This window comes from Rattus rattus, chromosome 9 (assembly GCF_011064425.1).
Source record: "Rattus rattus isolate New Zealand chromosome 9, Rrattus_CSIRO_v1, whole genome shotgun sequence".
NCBI lineage: Eukaryota > Metazoa > Chordata > Mammalia > Rodentia > Muridae > Rattus > Rattus rattus.
The window spans coordinates 71,243,047-71,260,367 of NC_046162.1; the positions used below are offsets into that span (position 1 = coordinate 71,243,047).

Genomic DNA, 17,321 nt, shown 5'->3' on the forward strand with positions numbered 1-17,321 from the left:
TGGAGAGGTCTGATCCCTAGATGATTCCACATCCCATCAGGTCACAGTGAAGAACATTCATAAGGCATCCTGCTGGACCTTCAACAAAGTCGTGGTCACTTGACCCCAGCTGGACGTCTATGGGCGATGAGCATTAGCTCACAATGCTCCTTCATCTCTGTGAAAACCCATTGATTAACCACCTCTTACCAAACCAAGGGTGGGAGGGGTTTTAATACACATCAACCTCCACTCCGTGAGGCTTAGGGACACTGTGTGACACTGTGGTGGGGTTGGCCAGGGCTCTATATCCTCTACTCCATAGCCCTAATTCCTGGCAGACAAGCTGGTCATGGCTTAGTCGCAGAATAAAGTGTGCTAAAATTCGGAAAGCACACTCCTGGGGTCCTTTTCTGTTGAAGGACAGTACATCCCTACCCAGCAATTCTCAACTCCTAACAAGAGTATCCACAACATAACAGAGAGATTGGTAGAGCCAGCAGGCAGTTCCTCAGCCAGAAGCTGTTTGACCATTTGGTGGAAGGTGGTGTCTCCAACCAAGACAGAGGAAGTTTGGAGAGAGAGAAGCCCAGGATGCTCCTGAGGTCTCTAGGCTTCAGGAGACACGGTCCTGTCTGAGCCCCTATGTGCTTGGTACGCAGCACTCTGTGTCCCTTTGGATATTCTTCCTCTGTCCCTTCAGAGACGCCACTTTCTCCACCGTGAAGACTTCCAGTGTCATTACACAGAGCAGTTCAACTCTCTGTAGGATAAAGAACTATTCAGTTGGCTGCTGTGGAAGTGAGAGAGGAGGGCTGATGATATCTGTTAGGTAGCACATGCTGGCCACTGGTGTGGAGCTCCGCCCAGTGTCAGTCACAGCATCTGTGCTAGCCTGTAAGTGGGTCCCAGTGAGGTGGGGTTTGTTTTCCCTGTAGAGAAGCATTTTCATCAGTCGGGACTCAGGAACCACTGGTGTCTGGTGATAGAAGGATAAGGTGTTCCTAAGCATCTTACGATGTTTATGATTGGCCCTCACAGCAAATACTTTCCCATCCCCAAGGGTCGGTAGGTTGAGAAAGCCCACTCTATAGCATGGTGACCTCAGGTTGGTTATCATGCACGACTGCTACTTTCCCAGAGGCAGCTCCAGAGGAAATCCAGTGCCTTCCCATGGCCCAAAAGGCCCATAGCATCGTTCTTGTGTACTTTCTTAATCACAACAGTCACAAACATGTCTAAACTTAAGGAAAAGAAACACAGTTCCCACTTCTCGATGCGAATAATTAGCCAAGAGGTGGTGGTGCACACCTTTAACCCCAGCACTCAGGAGGCAGGCAGGTGGATCTCTGTGAGTTCAAAGAATAACAAATAATTTATGACCATCAAAAAAGATTTCATTTCTACTTTATGTGCATGAATGTTTTGCTTGCATGAAGGAATTGCATCACCTGCATGCATGCCTGATGTCTGCAGAGGCCGGAAGATAGTGGATCCCCTAAATCTGAAGTTACAGGTTGTTGTGAGTCCCCATGCGAGTGCTGGGAACAGAACCCAGGTCCTCTTCAAGAGCAGTAAGTGTTTTTAATGCCGACCCATCTCTCCAACCCCTGTGGGTCAGTTTTTAATTCCCCTGGAAAATAATGGGGACATTCTAGTAGAAAGCAGGCAGGGTATCAGGACCCACCAGGAGCCTTCTGGCTACGTTGTCCTGCTGACTGCCAGCCACAGCGGTGTTCAGTCAGCTGACCAGCTCAAAGGAGCTCCAAAACCTTGTCAACAGTCCCTACTCCCCAAACCCTTCATCGAAGCTCTCTGGCATTCCTCTGAACCAGCTGGGCATTGACCCTGGGTGTCTTCATTTGATTGACTTTCCTCTGTTCTCCAATTGAACCCCATCCATTTCCCCCCACAATCCTTTATACCTACTACCTCACCTACCCCCAAGTCCCTGTGCACTCAGTCCCAGAGTCTTTCATGACTGGCTTGGGCAGGGAAATGTACCATTAGTGATTTAATCTCTGCAAGACATTTCTCTCTAATTGCTAGTCACGGATCATAATTAGTGGCCGTTAATTCCTGATCGCTAACAAGCTAATACTTAGAGGTAATGGCACCGGTAATCATCATAAACCGTGCAAAACCGCCATGCTCCAGGGGCCCCAGTTTCTAAAGGATGTCATTGCATCATGATATTCTTGACACAGGAGTGAGCCAGTACCCCTCATTTTTCTGACAGCAGGGACCAGAGAACTGATGTCTCTAATCTTTAATTTCTTGCTCCTCTGTTGGCTAGAGAAATAATGTGTGTTCTTTTAGAAGCTATGTAGGCATAGAAATGTATAAAAACACAAACCACACATAACCTTATGACCTGAAGCATCGTCCGAGTCTGTGAAGCATTCATGTGGGCAAGCTGAAGGTATAGTCTTGTTTGAACATTCTAAGGTAGACATCTCTCATGTGGCAGCAACTTACACAAATTGTCTACCTCTCCCATCAGGGGGAAAATGGTCTGACTGTAGAGGGACGAGAGTCAGGAGACAGAGAAGCAGACACCAGAAGCACAGACTCAAGGCAAGGGAGAGGGTGTGATGAGGAACACCTTTATAAAGCTAACTCGAGAAGCTGACTTTGAACCCCAGAACTCCCCTAAAAGATCGGTCTATATATTGATATTTTGCACTTTTTGTTCCTCAGAAGTAGCAGACTGGGTCATCTCAGGCCCCTCCACCTTCTAGAACCTGACTGGCAGACATGGGGGTAGAGGGAGATATTAGCCTCGTTGCTCACAATGTACTTCTTCAGAATCAGAAGGGCTGAGTTACAGCGGTCTAGAAATGATACCAGAAGCTATATATCCCAGAGGCATCCCATAGGAAGCCCCAAATCATTTGTCACTCTACTCTTATGTAATACTTGGTCACTTAGACTAGTTTCTAAAGACCCATGTCTTACACATTCCTAGATTCCTCAACACCCTCCTTTCGCGTTTCTCTGCCACCCCAACACTCCTTGGGCCTGTTCATTTCTCCAGTAGAAAACCATACAGTGTAGGCCCAGAGTTTGGCATTAGACCTGGTTTCAATCCAATCTGCCTCCTAGGATATCCTGTAGGCTGCTTGACGCCTCGAAGCCTCAGTTTCCCCGTCTGTGATATGAAGTCAATGTTAAGTACTTATTCATGGGCTACCGTGAAGGCTTGGTGAGGGCTCTCTGTGCTATAGTTAACAGTTAGTGGGTATTTTTTAAATAGATATGATGCCACAACAAACACATAAATACTTTAGCAATTGCTAAAAGTGTTGCCTTTTCACCTGCTGTACGGTTGCCCTGTTCTTCAGAAAGGGTCAGGAGACCCTTGGGGTTTGCCTGAGGAGACTCCAGACTTCAGGGCCCGTTCCTGTCCTGTCCTCAGACAAGGTCACCTTCAGCCTCTTCTTGTATTCTTTGCTTTACTGACTCTGATCCAATCTCCTCTCCGCTTTCATCTTTCCAAATCTCTAAGACCCAAATCGTTCTCATCGCTGCCAAGCTTAACATTAAAATTGGCCGCTCAGCTCCAGCCAGGCAATGGCTGTCATATTTCAGATGCCCTGATCTGTCTGCTCTGAGAAAAGCGGGGCATTATTGCATTGTTACAGAATAATAACACCCTGCACCAGGTCCAGCTTTGCCTTGTGCAGACTACAGTCCTGTCCACTGTGGCAGTTAATCCCCCAGCAGTTCGGGGGTGGGGGAAGGCAGAACAGGTCTTATTAGTCTTGAGGAGGAGCAGCATAGACCCAAAGAGGGTTTCCCAGAGCCCTCATTTTGTGGCCAAATAAGTCTGGGGAAATGTGGAGTAAGTGAAACTAAAGCGGTTGTCATGCAAAGCAATTCTTCAAAACCAAGACACAGTGCCTCCTGATGCCTTCCCCCACCCCCAGAGTATTCCACAGGATGATTGCTCTAAACCTCACCGCACTGCATAGAGAAAGACTTGGCATTTTACCTTCCTCGTCCTTGTCAAAGCCAATACAGGAAGGCTTGTAGAGCCTCCCCAATCCACACTCCCATCTTGCAGACTTTACGCTCCTCTAGCATGTGGCCCATACTGTGGCTCTCCCAGCTCTCCCACAGTCAGTCACTAGGGTAGGGCTGCTGCTGTGGGTTCAGGGTTTGAGAGGCCCCTTCTAGGTAAAGAGCACTAATGTCCCCTCCCCTGATACTGTGTGGTGACCTCAACTTCACAGCCAAACCTGGTTTCTGATGCTTTTCAGCTGTCTTGGCATCCATGTATGCTTAGATCTCAGCATGACATTGCCCCTGTTAGGGTCCTATGCCTGGTGACCACACCATGGAAACCTTGGGGCGAGATCGCGATAGGTTCAACCCTTTCCCTGTCACCCTAGGCTTAAATCTTTCAGAGGTGGCTCTGTCTGCCTTCTTCTGGGCTCAGGTCACACTCTGAGCTTTCTCTGCATATCAGTAACTTTCTTCATTTCTGTAACAAAGTGCATGGCAAAAGCAACTTAAGGGAGAGCTTGTTAGGCCAGTTAAGGCTTTCTGGAAACATCCTTACAGCATACCCAGAGGAGCATACCCAGGGGTGTGTTTCCACATTGGCTCAAAATCTAATCAGGGTTGATGGATGGATGGATGGATGTGGACAGATGGACAGACAAATGAGGAGTGGATGGATGGATGGATAGATGGATGGATGGATGGATGGATGGATGGATGGATGGATGGATGGATGGATAGGCGGATAGATGAATGGTCATGTGTAGTAAAGGGAACTCAGAAGACAAGGGGACAGATACTGAAGCCTTAAGAGAATGCTGCGAGTTCTCGAGGAGCAAAGGGAGAGGGTCACCCTTAAGAGAAGATGGTCTGGACACTAGTGGCCTACCTGTTCTTACTCATCCACTGACCCAGAGCAGACTGACTTCAGCTACCGCTCCTCACCTCCTGCTCACACTCTCTCTTTCCCCCTAGCCCATTCTGCCCTCTGTGACACAGCACTCCTTGCTGCCCAGTCACCATCCAGGAAGATGAGCACCTGTGGGAGGAAGGCCCTGACCCTGCTGAGCAGTGTCTTTGCTGTCTGCGGCCTGGGCCTGCTGGGCATCGCGGTCAGCACGGACTACTGGCTGTACTTGGAAGAAGGCATAATCCTTCCCCAGAACCAGAGCACGGAGGTCAAGATGTCCCTGCACTCGGGCCTCTGGCGGGTCTGCTTCCTCGCTGGTAAGGACAGTCTTGTTCTGGGGAATACCTGCCCAAGGGGGTCACTCCCTACTTGGAGACACCCAGGAGGTGCCCAGAGACAGTTCACCATGACAATCTCCACTGCCGCTGGACAGTGGTGCAAGCAGCCACCAGACCACAGACCCAAACGCAGACCCAGATTCACAATGTCCTCTTGAGCAAGCTCTCTCGGGACCCGGGGCTTGCTTTCCTCCTAAAAGATCCATGCGATCCTGGCTTCCCCACACCCTGCCTCCCAGCACTGAATGGCACCTCGCAGATCTAAATCACCTGTGCAGGCCTTTCATTAGTGCCTCAAGTTATTGATCGCACGTAATCTTCCCGATGAAACGGCAAGGCGGACTTATTATTGCCACTTTGCAAACGGCGGAAGTGAGGAGTCTGGCAGCTCGAGTGCATCTAGACTTCTACTTCACTGACATCCACAGGCTTAAGGAACAGGAAAGGTTCAGCAGCTTCCTGTTCCTCATTTGCAAAATGGCCCCACAAAGAAAACACAAATGTGCGTCCTTCCAGCTGTGTGGGAGGTTGTAGATTTTCAGCTCACTGGGGATTCTCTGGAACCGAGTGAGTTGGTGCACTAAGGGTCCTGTCCTCGAGGCCTTTATCACAGCCTGGTTCCACCCCATGTCCTGTGAGACCTGTGAAAGCTGTTCTGACCAGCATAACCACAGTACGGACCTTAAGCTTCTTCTGTGGGATCCTGGAACCTGTGTGTGCATTGAGAAGCGATACGGTTTGTTCCCCCAGCTCTTTCTCCCATCTTGGTGCTAGGGCTCCGGTGGACAGGCTAGAGTTGGATTGGGTACAGCAGAAAGGTCAGCTCCAGCCTGGCTATGTTGTGTCATTTTGTAGAGCCTGCTTTAGGAACAGCATCCAACTCTGATCTCATCTCCCACTGCTCCAGATGCTGTGGCATCTGTCGCTGCTTAACCTGAAGCAGAGTCTTGAGGCCACCAGGGTCTGGTTGACCCTGTGGAAGGCTGTGGAAGGTTACTGCACAAAATCTGCACTCGTGCATCTGAGATGGCCACGTACCGTCATTAGTCAAAGCAACCGATGGCACCAGATGTTCGCTGGACACAGAGCTCCTAGCATTGACCCCTTCCCCTGCTTCCATTCTTACTTCAGAAAAAGACATCAAGACATGGTCCCCACTTCTGCTATGGGCCACCATCCAGGGATGAAAACTTACCTAGAGATTTTACCCAGCCCAGGTACAGAGACACAGGCCCAAAGATTCTGGAAACACTTGGATTGTACTAACTTCAAATCCATGTTGGAGCAGGACCTGGGAATAGCAATAATTTCTTGTCTCCACAGGTGAGGAGCGAGGACGCTGTTTCACCATAGAGTATGTGATGCCCATGAACTCCCAGATGACGTCAGAATCCACGGTCAATGTTCTAAGTGAGTGTCTAGAGCATTCTAACCCGTGCCACTGATGGGACAGAGAAAGCCAGACAAAGGGGAGAGTCAGACATCCAGAATCTTCTCAATGGCCTTAGCAGGTTATACTAGTGCAGCTCACTGGAACTCGCCCTACGCATTCAGTTTTCTGGGGTGAAGATAGATTACTGGAGCCCCTATATTTCAGACCCCAGGAAGTGGAGGAGAACTTACCCCCAGACTGAAGCAGTCTCTCTGGACTGTGGCAAGACTAACTTTATGGCCTTAACCTCATCAAAGTGGCTTCTGACCCTCAGTGTGACCTTGCAATGTTACAATGTAATCCATGCCTAGGTCTGTGGGGAAAGCAAGTTCCGGGATCCTCTGGATACAGAGCTGTAATGCATGATATACAAAATACTTCACTACCTGATGTGCACAGAACCAACACCCTGGTCCTGCAGACTTGAAGCCAGCTCTAAATTATGGCTAGCACAGTCTGCTGTGACAGTCAGAGCATGCCCTGTAGGCTTGGAAATGGTGGGTCTCTCTTGAAGGCGAGGCAGGGTGATGTGACCAAGCACCTCACAGATCTCCTATAGACAGGCAGTATAGATTCCTAGGACCCGAGCTTATGCCCGAAGGGGAGACAAATCTCTGAACGTGGTGGGAGTTGAAGTCAGATCTTCCAGTCTTCTTTTTTTTTTTTTTTTTTTTTTTTTTTTTTTCGAGCTGGGGACCAAACCCAGGGCTTTGTGCTTGCTAGGCAAGAGCTCTACCACTGAGCTAAATCCCCAACCCCAGACCTTCCAGTCTTACCTTGGAAACAAAAGTCCTGCCAGCACCAGGAGACCCTTAGGCCACTCGTGTGGGAGTAGGGCTTTGAGCACCCACTGGTAGACGTTGCAGGAACATACTTTTTGGAATGAGACAGAGTAAGGAGGGTCACTGTAGCCTGCCTGACAGGCTGTCCCTCTGCCCTCTGCATTAGAAATGATTCGCTCAGCCACCCCGTTCCCACTGGTCAGCCTCTTCTTCATGTTCATCGGGTTCATCCTGAGCAACATCGGACACATCCGTCCGCACCGGACCATACTGGCTTTTGTCTCTGGTATCTTCTTTATCCTATCCGGTAAGCTGTTCTACCCCATCTCCACACGCCCTGGGCTTTTGATTTTTAGCTCCTGAGCCATTCTGTGTCAGAAAGTCCCACTCAAAACTGTGATCCAACACTGGACATAGAACAAGTGAAGCCAGTGACCTGATGTCCTTAGACCCACCCGTGTGACATTCCTAAAACCGTGCATGAGACTTCAGAGTTGAAGCGACTTGATGGGCTCACCCTGGGCGGGGCTGGGATGCCCTAGCTGTCCTCACAATACACACCAGCACACTTCTTCTCTAGCTCCCGCTGGTAAGCATTCATGCCTGTGTCTGAAAGGAGCAACATTCTTGGATATGGCAGTAGAAAACAAAAGCATCCGCCTTTGGAATAAAGGTTCCTTCATCCCTAATCCTCAGCCACTCTCAGAGACTCCTTGCTTTCATGATCTAACCATACCCCATACTCTGAGTTCATCAGACCCCTTCAGCATAGACATGTCTTCATGGGATATCACCAAGCTGTACTTCATTCATTCATTCATTCATTCATTCATTCATTTACTCATTCAGTCACTCATTCAGTCAGTCAGTCAGTCACGATGTCTATCAGACCGTGTTCTGTATCACTGACTATAGAAAGGTCAGTGTCATGGTAGTTAGAAACATGTAGACTGGAAACAGGAACCCAGAGTGGAGAGGACCAGTACAGGAGGCACCGGGAACTGCCAAGGGGACCGAGAACATAGCTAAAATTCAGAACAAGGTGTTTGCTGGTTAAGAAAAACTAGAGAAGTTGACCTAAAAAGTTAATAGGAATTAGGCAACTTAGGTTGCAGGGAGGGAAGGGGCTAGAGGAAGAAATAGCATCAAATGTGGGAAACTCTCCTGGAGTCTCCGGGGGCTGAGGAAACGTGTTGAGAAGTGAGATTATAGAGGCACCCAAACCATCTTAAGATCTGGAACTTTATGAGAAGCCTTTAGAAGAATTTGAGCCAAGGAATGACATCATAATTGGATGTTAGACTACTTGCTGTTAGGAACAGTGTGAGGAAGGGAAGTGAGGCAGGAGCCAAGGAGCCCGGGCTGATCCCCCAGCTACCATGCACAGGGGATGGGCAACAGTGGCATAAACTGGGTTGATGCTGCAACAGAAAGTGGGAAGGTTCGTGTGTCATTCAGAAGGTAAACTCGACAGGACCAGGCTCCCATGGGAAACATCAAGGATGAGAGCCGTTTGCTTGCTTGCACATCGAGTGGATGTTACATCCATGATCTAGGAATCACAGACAGAGAAACATCTTTGCACAAAGGTTGTATGATCAGTGTGGGAAACGGAGTTTGATTCTTCCATTGTGGCATAAAGGGAGAGGTATCTAGACGCTGCCAGATGTCAGGGTCTGGGGCTCATAGAATCACCTAAATCACAGACAAAGATTTGAGAGGGATCAGCCTAGGGACGCAAGTGTGAATCGTGATGAGTTTACACACGGGAACTCTATGAGAAGGCAAAGGAATGTGGTGAATAAAATGGGTGCTTTCTTCCCAGTGACCCACCGAGACCTGTGCCCTAATGATAATGGATTGGTTTTCAAGGTGTTGATATTCAGTGTCCTGAATTGACTAGAAAAGAGGTCTAAGAGTTGATTCTCAGGTAAAAGATGAGTAGGTGGTTTGAAATGTATGGATAGATACAGTGGCTGGATGGACGGATAGGTGGATAGAAGGATGAATGTGTGGATGGATGGACGGTATGTGGGTAGATAGGTGGGTGGATGGAGGGATGGATGGGTGGGTGAGTGGTGGTAAGTGGATGGATAGGTTGGTTGGTTGGTAGATGATGGGTGAGTGGGTGGATGAGTGGGTGAGCGGATGGGTGGGTGAGTGGATGGATGGATGAATGGATGGATGGGTGGGTGAGTGGATGGATGGATGGTGGATGGATGGGTGGGTGGGTGAGTGGATGGTGGGTGGAGTGGATGGATGGGATGGATGGATGGGTGGGTGGGTGAGTGGATGGATGAATGGATGGATGGGTGGGTGAGTGGTGGATAAGTGGATGGATGGGTTGGTTGGTTGGTTGGTTGGTAGATGGATGGGTGAGTGGGTGAATGGGTGGGTGAGTGGATGGATGGGTAGGTGGATGGATGGATGGATGGGTGGATGGATGAATGGAAAGATTGATGAAAAGATAAATGAGAATAAAACATGGTTCTCTGGCATAGGCATCCTTACCACCAACTGTCTCACCAGTTCTTTTAGGATCTTTCCCCCATTTCCATGTCAGCATAATCTTTGTGCCAGCTGACAGATTATCTGACTCCCTAGAACCATTCTTCCTCATTCTTTCCTTACACAAACACACACACACACACACACACACACACACAGAAAGAGAGAGAGAGAGAGAGAGAGAGAGAGAGACTCCTCTGCCCATCTAATTTTTATTCTGCTCACCTGTTGTGCATTCCCTGCCCTACTCCACCCATCCAACACCTGCAATATCACCGGCCCAACATGGCACGGTGGTTTTCCACCTAGCCAGAGAGGGACAAACTGGAGACCAAGCTATTCACTTCTCCTTGTGTGAACTCTAGAGCAGCCAAGATGGTTGGAGATCAGGATGCCTGAGACTCCAACGTGAGTGAATCACAAGATCTTAAGTCTAGGACGGAGCTGATAGACATGAAGTGGGCTCGTGATCATAACAGAGGGATATTTGGGGACAGCAGTGACTCACGCTTGAGATAAGTACAGAGGAAGGTTTGAATCATACCTGTCTCCCTTTAACATCCATCCTTGGAGAGGCCCGGTTTCATAGAATAATGCGAATGGAATGAAATAACAGCCCGACGTAGAGTAATTAATTATGCCTTGACTCAATTACACTCGCTAATGGATGAAACTGTTGCCTGAAGCAGCCGTGTACACAGTGGCAGTTGGAGTTCGGGGCCCCAATGGCTTCCTGATTCGCTGCTGGCTAGGATCTGAACTGGCTTGCCTTACATCTCCTGGCTGCAGATCTCAGAGAGGATGCACAGTGTATCCAGACGGTCTACCTAGGCCCCGGGCCACACTGGCGGAGTCCAGAGAGATATGCTCCACCCCCTGCTGAAGACAGGGATTAGGGGCCCAGCTGAAGAGCCTTATCTTAGTGCTTAGATTAATAAAAATCCACATGGCAGTTCAGGGTTCACACCCCAGGGTCATAGCAATGCTTTGTAGGACAGTATAGTAGCGGGACCCTGGAGGAGGACCAGTGAACAAGGATACCCAGGAGGGTGTTTGTGACCGAGGTAGGCGTTTCAGTCACTAAGCTTGTGTCTTGGCTCAGGAGAGTGGTTGGATAGGGAGATTCTGCCTGCACCTATTCACCACCTAGAAGATGCTGGTGTAGACAGAGTCAATTGGGTGGGGGAGGGGAATCATGCTCATTTTTGAACTCCAAATCGAAGGCTTTGTTCTCAGTGGGTACCATATTGGCAATACATCTGAAACTCCAGGCTGAGCATGCCCCTCCCTCCCCTTCCCTCATCCAGGCCTCTCTCTCGTGGTGGGCCTGGTGCTGTACATCTCCAGCATCAATGACGAGATGCTCAACAGAACCAAGGATGCAGAGACCTATTTCAACTACAAATATGGATGGTCGTTTGCCTTTGCTGCTATCTCCTTCCTCTTAACAGAGGTAACCTGCCCCATTCTACCCTGTGCCAGACTGGCACTGCCCTACCTGGAGGGGAGGAGGGAAGCATCCCACAGCATCCTGGACCACCCCATCCACTCAACTGCTCTTCCCTAGAATGTACCCCCTCCCTGGCTTTCCTGGGTCTCTTCTATCCTGGAGGTTCCCAGGGACCACTCCTGCTGCATTCGCACTGGCCCTCCCATTGGAGAGGGTCCGTGGCTGTGTCCCAGGAAGACACAGCCGGGACATTATAAGAAGCACCCCCCTTCCCCCCATCAGTGAGCTCTCCTCTGCTTCTCTTTCACTGCAGAGTGCTGGGGTGATGTCTGTGTATCTGTTTATGAAGAGGTATACTGCTGAGGACATGTACAGACCCCACCCAGGCTTCTACCGGCCACGGCTGAGCAACTGTTCTGATTACTCTGGCCAGTTTCTGCATCCAGATGCCTGGATCCGGGGCCGCAGCCCCTCGGACATCTCCAGTGATGCCTCCCTACAGATGAACAGTAACTACCCAGCTTTGCTCAAGTGCCCAGACTATGACCAGATGTCATCATCTCCTTGCTGAGCCAGCCCTAGCGTCCTCCCCACCTGAACTCTGGATGGCTCGACAGCGTTTCCCTCTCCCCCTGAGCCGAGGCCCAAGCTGTTCCCTGCTTAGCCATTGTTACTTGACCACATCCTCTCCCTACACCCAGAATAGCTAGCTCTTCCTTCGGTGGGCATCAGAGACTGGAGTCAGAGGCATGCTGATTGGCTGAGAGCATGGCTGAAGCCCTGCCTCTAGAGTGCCAATCATAGCCACGGGCTCCTGGGAAGCCACAGCAGCCCATGCAGTGCTGTGCCGGAAGATGCCTATGTTCTAGTTGAGTTTTGTTCTTGCACTTCCGGGTTAGCCAAGGTCAGTCTGGAGTTGCCAAGTTTCCGATACAGACAAAGCCAGACTTGGAGGCTTGCCTCCAAGCCTGGCTCTCCATCCATGAGCTGGACTGTGAGACCAAAAGGTGACTCTGCTCCAGTGATCTAACTGGCTCAGAAATCTCAAGCCGACTGTTCCTTTTATGTCATCCACAAAACACATCTCTCTGTGTAGCACTGCCTCCCCCACCCCGCCCCCAGGCTCTGGACCATTCCCGATTTTCATCCTTCCAGAACACAGCTGCCCTGGTCAGGGACTAAGATAAGTATTCAGCAGTGCCAATGATGTCACAAAGGTGTTAATGGCAGAAGATGTCTTAATACACACGATCCCTCGACAAGCTATTTCATGGGGTCTTTTGATGCCTTAACCCAAAGAAGTGACTGATAATGAGAACTCAAGAATTTGACGGTTTTGTGTTCAGAGCGCCAAGCACTGTGTCCAACCCTGGGGGCATTGTCCCTGGCTTTTCAGGGACCATATTTCTATCCAATTCTCTAAGATCGAATCGTGTAGACAGGTTTCTGTACCACCATAGCTGTGAGCTGCATTTGATGACGCGATTTGATGACGCAGTGCGTTTTGAGCCCAAACAAGCCAGACTCCAGATGACCCAGCTGCTCTGCCGAGGATGCCTGAGAACATTTGGGGGTTGCCAACTTAATCCGAATACGGGGAAGCATCTGCTTCCCGGTTTCATGGCATATGTGGGCAAATCACATGCCTCCACGATGCCAGACAATGTGACAACTGCTTTCCTGACGGAATCGCTGAGCTGGGAAATTGCAAGCACTACTGAGAAGACCATGAAACCCCCATAGTTCTCCGGGTGTCAGCTCGGCCGGACCATTGTCCGTCCTGAGAGTTTTGAGAGGCAAGTCAAGGTGGCATTCTCTATGCGGTGTGTTTTTGCTGGGTTTCGTCTTGCCTCGTTCTCTTTAAGATGCCAAATATACCCGAATATACAAAGCCACAGCGGGCGACTTGCAAGCTCTGGCAAATGGCACCGGAAACCACACAGCTGGTGCCTACAGGAGGACACGGACTCAATCAACATGGAGGAGGCCAGCAGTTCAAGATCAAGTTGTCAGAGGACTGATCTCTGAGGCATCTGCTCCTGGCTTACAGATGGCGGTCTTCTTGCTGTATGCTCACGAGGTACACCTGAGGCTTTTTTTTTTTTTTTTTCATATCCAAATTACCTCTTAAAAGGACACACCAGGGGCTGGGGGGATAACTCAGCAGAGTTCGGGTCTAGCATGCATGAAACTCTGGATTTGACCCCCAACACCGTAGAGTCCAGGGGTGGCGGTACACATCTGTAATCCTAACACTTGGAGTGCAGAAGCAGGCGGAGCTTCAAGGTCACTCTCAACTACATAGCTAGTTTGAGGCTAACCTGGGCTACACGAGACTCGGTCTCAAGAAATTTAAAATCAGGTATGGGTTAGAGTTCATTCCAATAAATTCAATGATCACGATTAATAACTATGAATATAATTTAAGTGCCCATGTACAAATATATTCATATTTTGAGGTACTGAAGATGGGGGTCTCGGAGTACAAAACTGGGAGAGGGCATAACTCCGCCCCTAACGTGCAGATTGCTTTGTAGATTGATCCATCAGTTTCACAGACAGTGGAAGGAACATTCTTGCCTCTCAGTTCAGTCCCTGACTCAATGCTTGGGCAACCCCTTCAGTTCCGAGAAGCTCAGCTAAGATGGCTTCCATGCATCCTTCCCGCACCCACACCCACACCTCCAGCGATCCAGTCCACATTGTTATTGTGTGCCAATTTCTGTATCGGCCTGTGAGCCGAGGGCGACTGGCAGGCCCTGGCCCTGGCTTCCCGCTCCATCCTCACCTCACAATGGCCGTCGTTCGCTTTCGCCACTGTTTGCTGGAGTCTGCTTGCTGGAGTCTGTTTGGAGACGGCTGAGAGGCATTTTCAAGCTGGACAGGCGTTTGGATGTGCTTGGCTACAACTTTTGTCGATGTTATTAACACCTGCAATGTACTTTTCTCTCTCTAAAGCACGTCTCTATCACTGTGCCCGCTTTGCCTGTGTACACGTGGGGAAGAATCTATTCCCTCCTTACTGTAAGCTGACTATGGAGTGTGGTATTGTTAGAGCGTGCTATTCCCAGTTTGAGGCTGAGCTGTCAAGTCCAAGGGTGTTCCCACTCTGGAACGGGTCCTGTACACTTACCATAGTAGTGGCTCTGGGTCCCTTTCTTCCCCACGAGGGGATTGGAGAATGTATCAACACATATGACCATCATCATTTCTTTTCCATCTATAAACTGGTTTCAAAAACTATTCTTAGTCTTTCCTTGATCAAAATATTTGGAGGTGGGGAAGAAAAAAAATATTTGTATCACACACTCAAATGTATAAACCCAATTCTTGCCATCTCCTGGTGGTGCTTTCTGGAACTAACTTTATGCTTGGGTTGGCAGCAAGAGGGTGGTATAAAGTACCATATGGGAGATCCAACAGCACCAATAGAGATGTAGGGGTACCCCCTTCTTTTGTCTTCCCTAGGGACAAAGACAACAAATGTCTTCAGTAGCAAGCCCCAGAGACTCACCTCATGTCCCACTGGACAATTCTGGGCCACATACTCAAGATCCACTTTCTGGCTATAGAAACAGGATGACCATCTACTGTTATATAAGAAATCGTACCCCTAAACTTAAGGTGTTAGTAATCACGTCACAACTGTTTGAGCAGGTTGGCTGGGCCTCAGGTGGTTCTTGCTCAGGGTCTCCTAGGAAGTTGAACTTGAGCAGCGACTGTTATTTCAAAGGCTTCCTTGTTCCCCCGCAGGCAACAGGTGAGGTTTATTGGCTGGGACACCTGTGTACATGATTTTCTCACAGCCTGAGAGCTGGGATAGGAGGGGGACATCCACAAGACAGGCAGGAGCCATATCATTCTTATCATCATCATCAAACCACCCAGATTTAAGTGTAGGAACATAGATGATGAGGAGATTGAGATGATGAGAAGACAGCCTTCCGTTGTAGCACGAGTTGGCACCTACTGTAGTAACCACCTTGGAAATATAACATATCACTTCATGATTGGCTTTGCCCATGCTCTCCCAGCCCCGAGATCCAGAGGCTATTCCGGGGTGTGGGGTGTATCAGTAAACAACTTCCAAATTATGTCAAGGTCATGACATACCCTAGGTTTCAAGAATGGCGTTCTAGATACCCAAATACTCTTAAGCTCCCCCAGAGAGCTCTCACCCTAGGATTTAGGACTTGGACCTAAGTCTGATGGAGTTTGCCCACCTCCTTACAAGTCTGTTTGGGGATTTCTTACAAAATGCAAGAGAGGATAAAAGAGGACGGGTAGGCCACCAAGGAGGTCAAAGTTTCCAGGGTCATCTTTGCTCTCTCTCGGCCTTCACTGGCCTCACTCAGGCAGGCTGTGCCAATGGGCAAGGAGTCAAACTTAAGCCCAGCCAGTACTTTGGCTCCAGAGCCATTCTTCCTCATTAGGATCCAGCGGCAGCTTGCCTTGAGGACAAGGATTGCAAGTGCTAAGCAGTCCAGAGCCAAGATGCTCTTCCCCTAAGGTAAGGGCCAAGAGTGGACACCCAGTCCTGAGGAGGGCCAACAGATCTTCAAAGGTGACCTTGTAGTCCTAGACTTCCAAGTATAGAACTAGCCAACCTCCACGGCTGGCTTTTGAATAATTCATTTTGCATTCATCTTTTATTAATTAACCAGGCTTTGAGGGCTTTGGGGCCATAAAGAGACCATGTATCACCATGCTCGGAGCAAACACAACTTCAGTCGAATCTTACTTTAAATCCACCCTCGCAAAGTCTCCCCCACACCGTTTCAGATTCAGAACAACAAGGATGAGAATGGTGCTGTCTCTTGTTTCCAAAACTCCATCATGAGGGCTGGCAAGATGGCGTAGTGGTTAAGAGCAGTTGCTGCTCTTGCAGAGGACCTGAGTTCAGTTCCCAGCAGCCATGTGGTGGCTCACATTGGTCTATAACTCAAGTTCTGAATGATCCAGTGCCTTCTACTGGTCTCCAGGGTACCACACACACACACACACACACACACACACACACACACACACACACAGAGTGCACTTACACACAGACAGACCAAAACACTCATGCATATACAATAAAAATAAATTAATCTTTATTTAAAAATCCCAAACACAGCAAAAATTGAAAAAAAAATCTCAGATTAAGTTGTAGTTTATTGGGGGGTTGGGGATTTAGCTCAGTGGTTAGAGCGCTTGCCTGGGAAGCGCAAGGCCCTGGGTTCGGTCCCCAGCTCCGGGAAAAAAAAAAAAGAACCAAAAAAAAAAAGTTGTAGTTTATTAATAAAATGGTGGAGACTAAATTAAAACTGCCCCATGAGAGATTCCAGGTAAGTTATCATCTACGAAGTCCACAGAAAGCCTCAATGCCTTCAACATCAAGGTCATCTCTGAGGCTGTCTTGTCATTCACCTGATAAAGGGTTCACTTTTGTGAACTCCAACACAAGCTCTTGTGAACGTCAGTTAAGCCACTGTGACTTCAGTTTCCACTCCCACAGGAGGGTATCACCAGACATTACCACATTACCATCAGCACGTACCTGAAGCCTTCATCAGAGGACATAGTTCCTAGTAGGTTTTTGTAGGCATGATCACACATTTCGTCCTACGTGTGGAAGGACTGTGAGACCTAAAGTTTCTTAACAGATTTAGAAACTTGGTGGCTGGGGAGACAGCTCAATCAAGCTCTTGTCAATGAAGTATGAGGATCTGAGTTTGATCCCCAGAACCCACACGAAAGCCAGGCATGGTGGTGCCTGTCTGTAATCTCAGAGGTAAGGATCCCTGAGGTTTGCTGGCTGGCCAATCATTCTAACTAACTTGTTCAGTCAGAGATCCTGTCTCCAAAAAAGTAAGGTGGAGACCTCTGATTGCCACAGATGAATATACATGCGTGCGCGCGCACACACACACAC

General features: G+C 49.0%; 1 protein-coding gene across 1 annotated transcript in view; it reads left to right on the forward strand.

Moving 5' to 3' along the window:
- Nucleotides 1–14,647, forward strand: part of Cacng5 (calcium voltage-gated channel auxiliary subunit gamma 5) — a 42,384-nt gene extending 27,737 nt beyond the window's left edge. Inside the window, exons 2-6 of the mRNA XM_032913740.1 lie at nt 4,960–5,211; nt 6,556–6,642; nt 7,613–7,753; nt 11,262–11,407; nt 11,718–14,647. Coding sequence (XP_032769631.1) covers nt 5,016–5,211; nt 6,556–6,642; nt 7,613–7,753; nt 11,262–11,407; nt 11,718–11,975 — 828 coding nt within the window. The 5' untranslated portion in view covers nt 4,960–5,015 and the 3' untranslated portion in view covers nt 11,976–14,647. The remainder of the gene's footprint in view (nt 1–4,959; nt 5,212–6,555; nt 6,643–7,612; nt 7,754–11,261; nt 11,408–11,717) is intronic.
- The last annotated feature ends 2,674 nt before the right edge of the window (nt 14,648–17,321 follow it).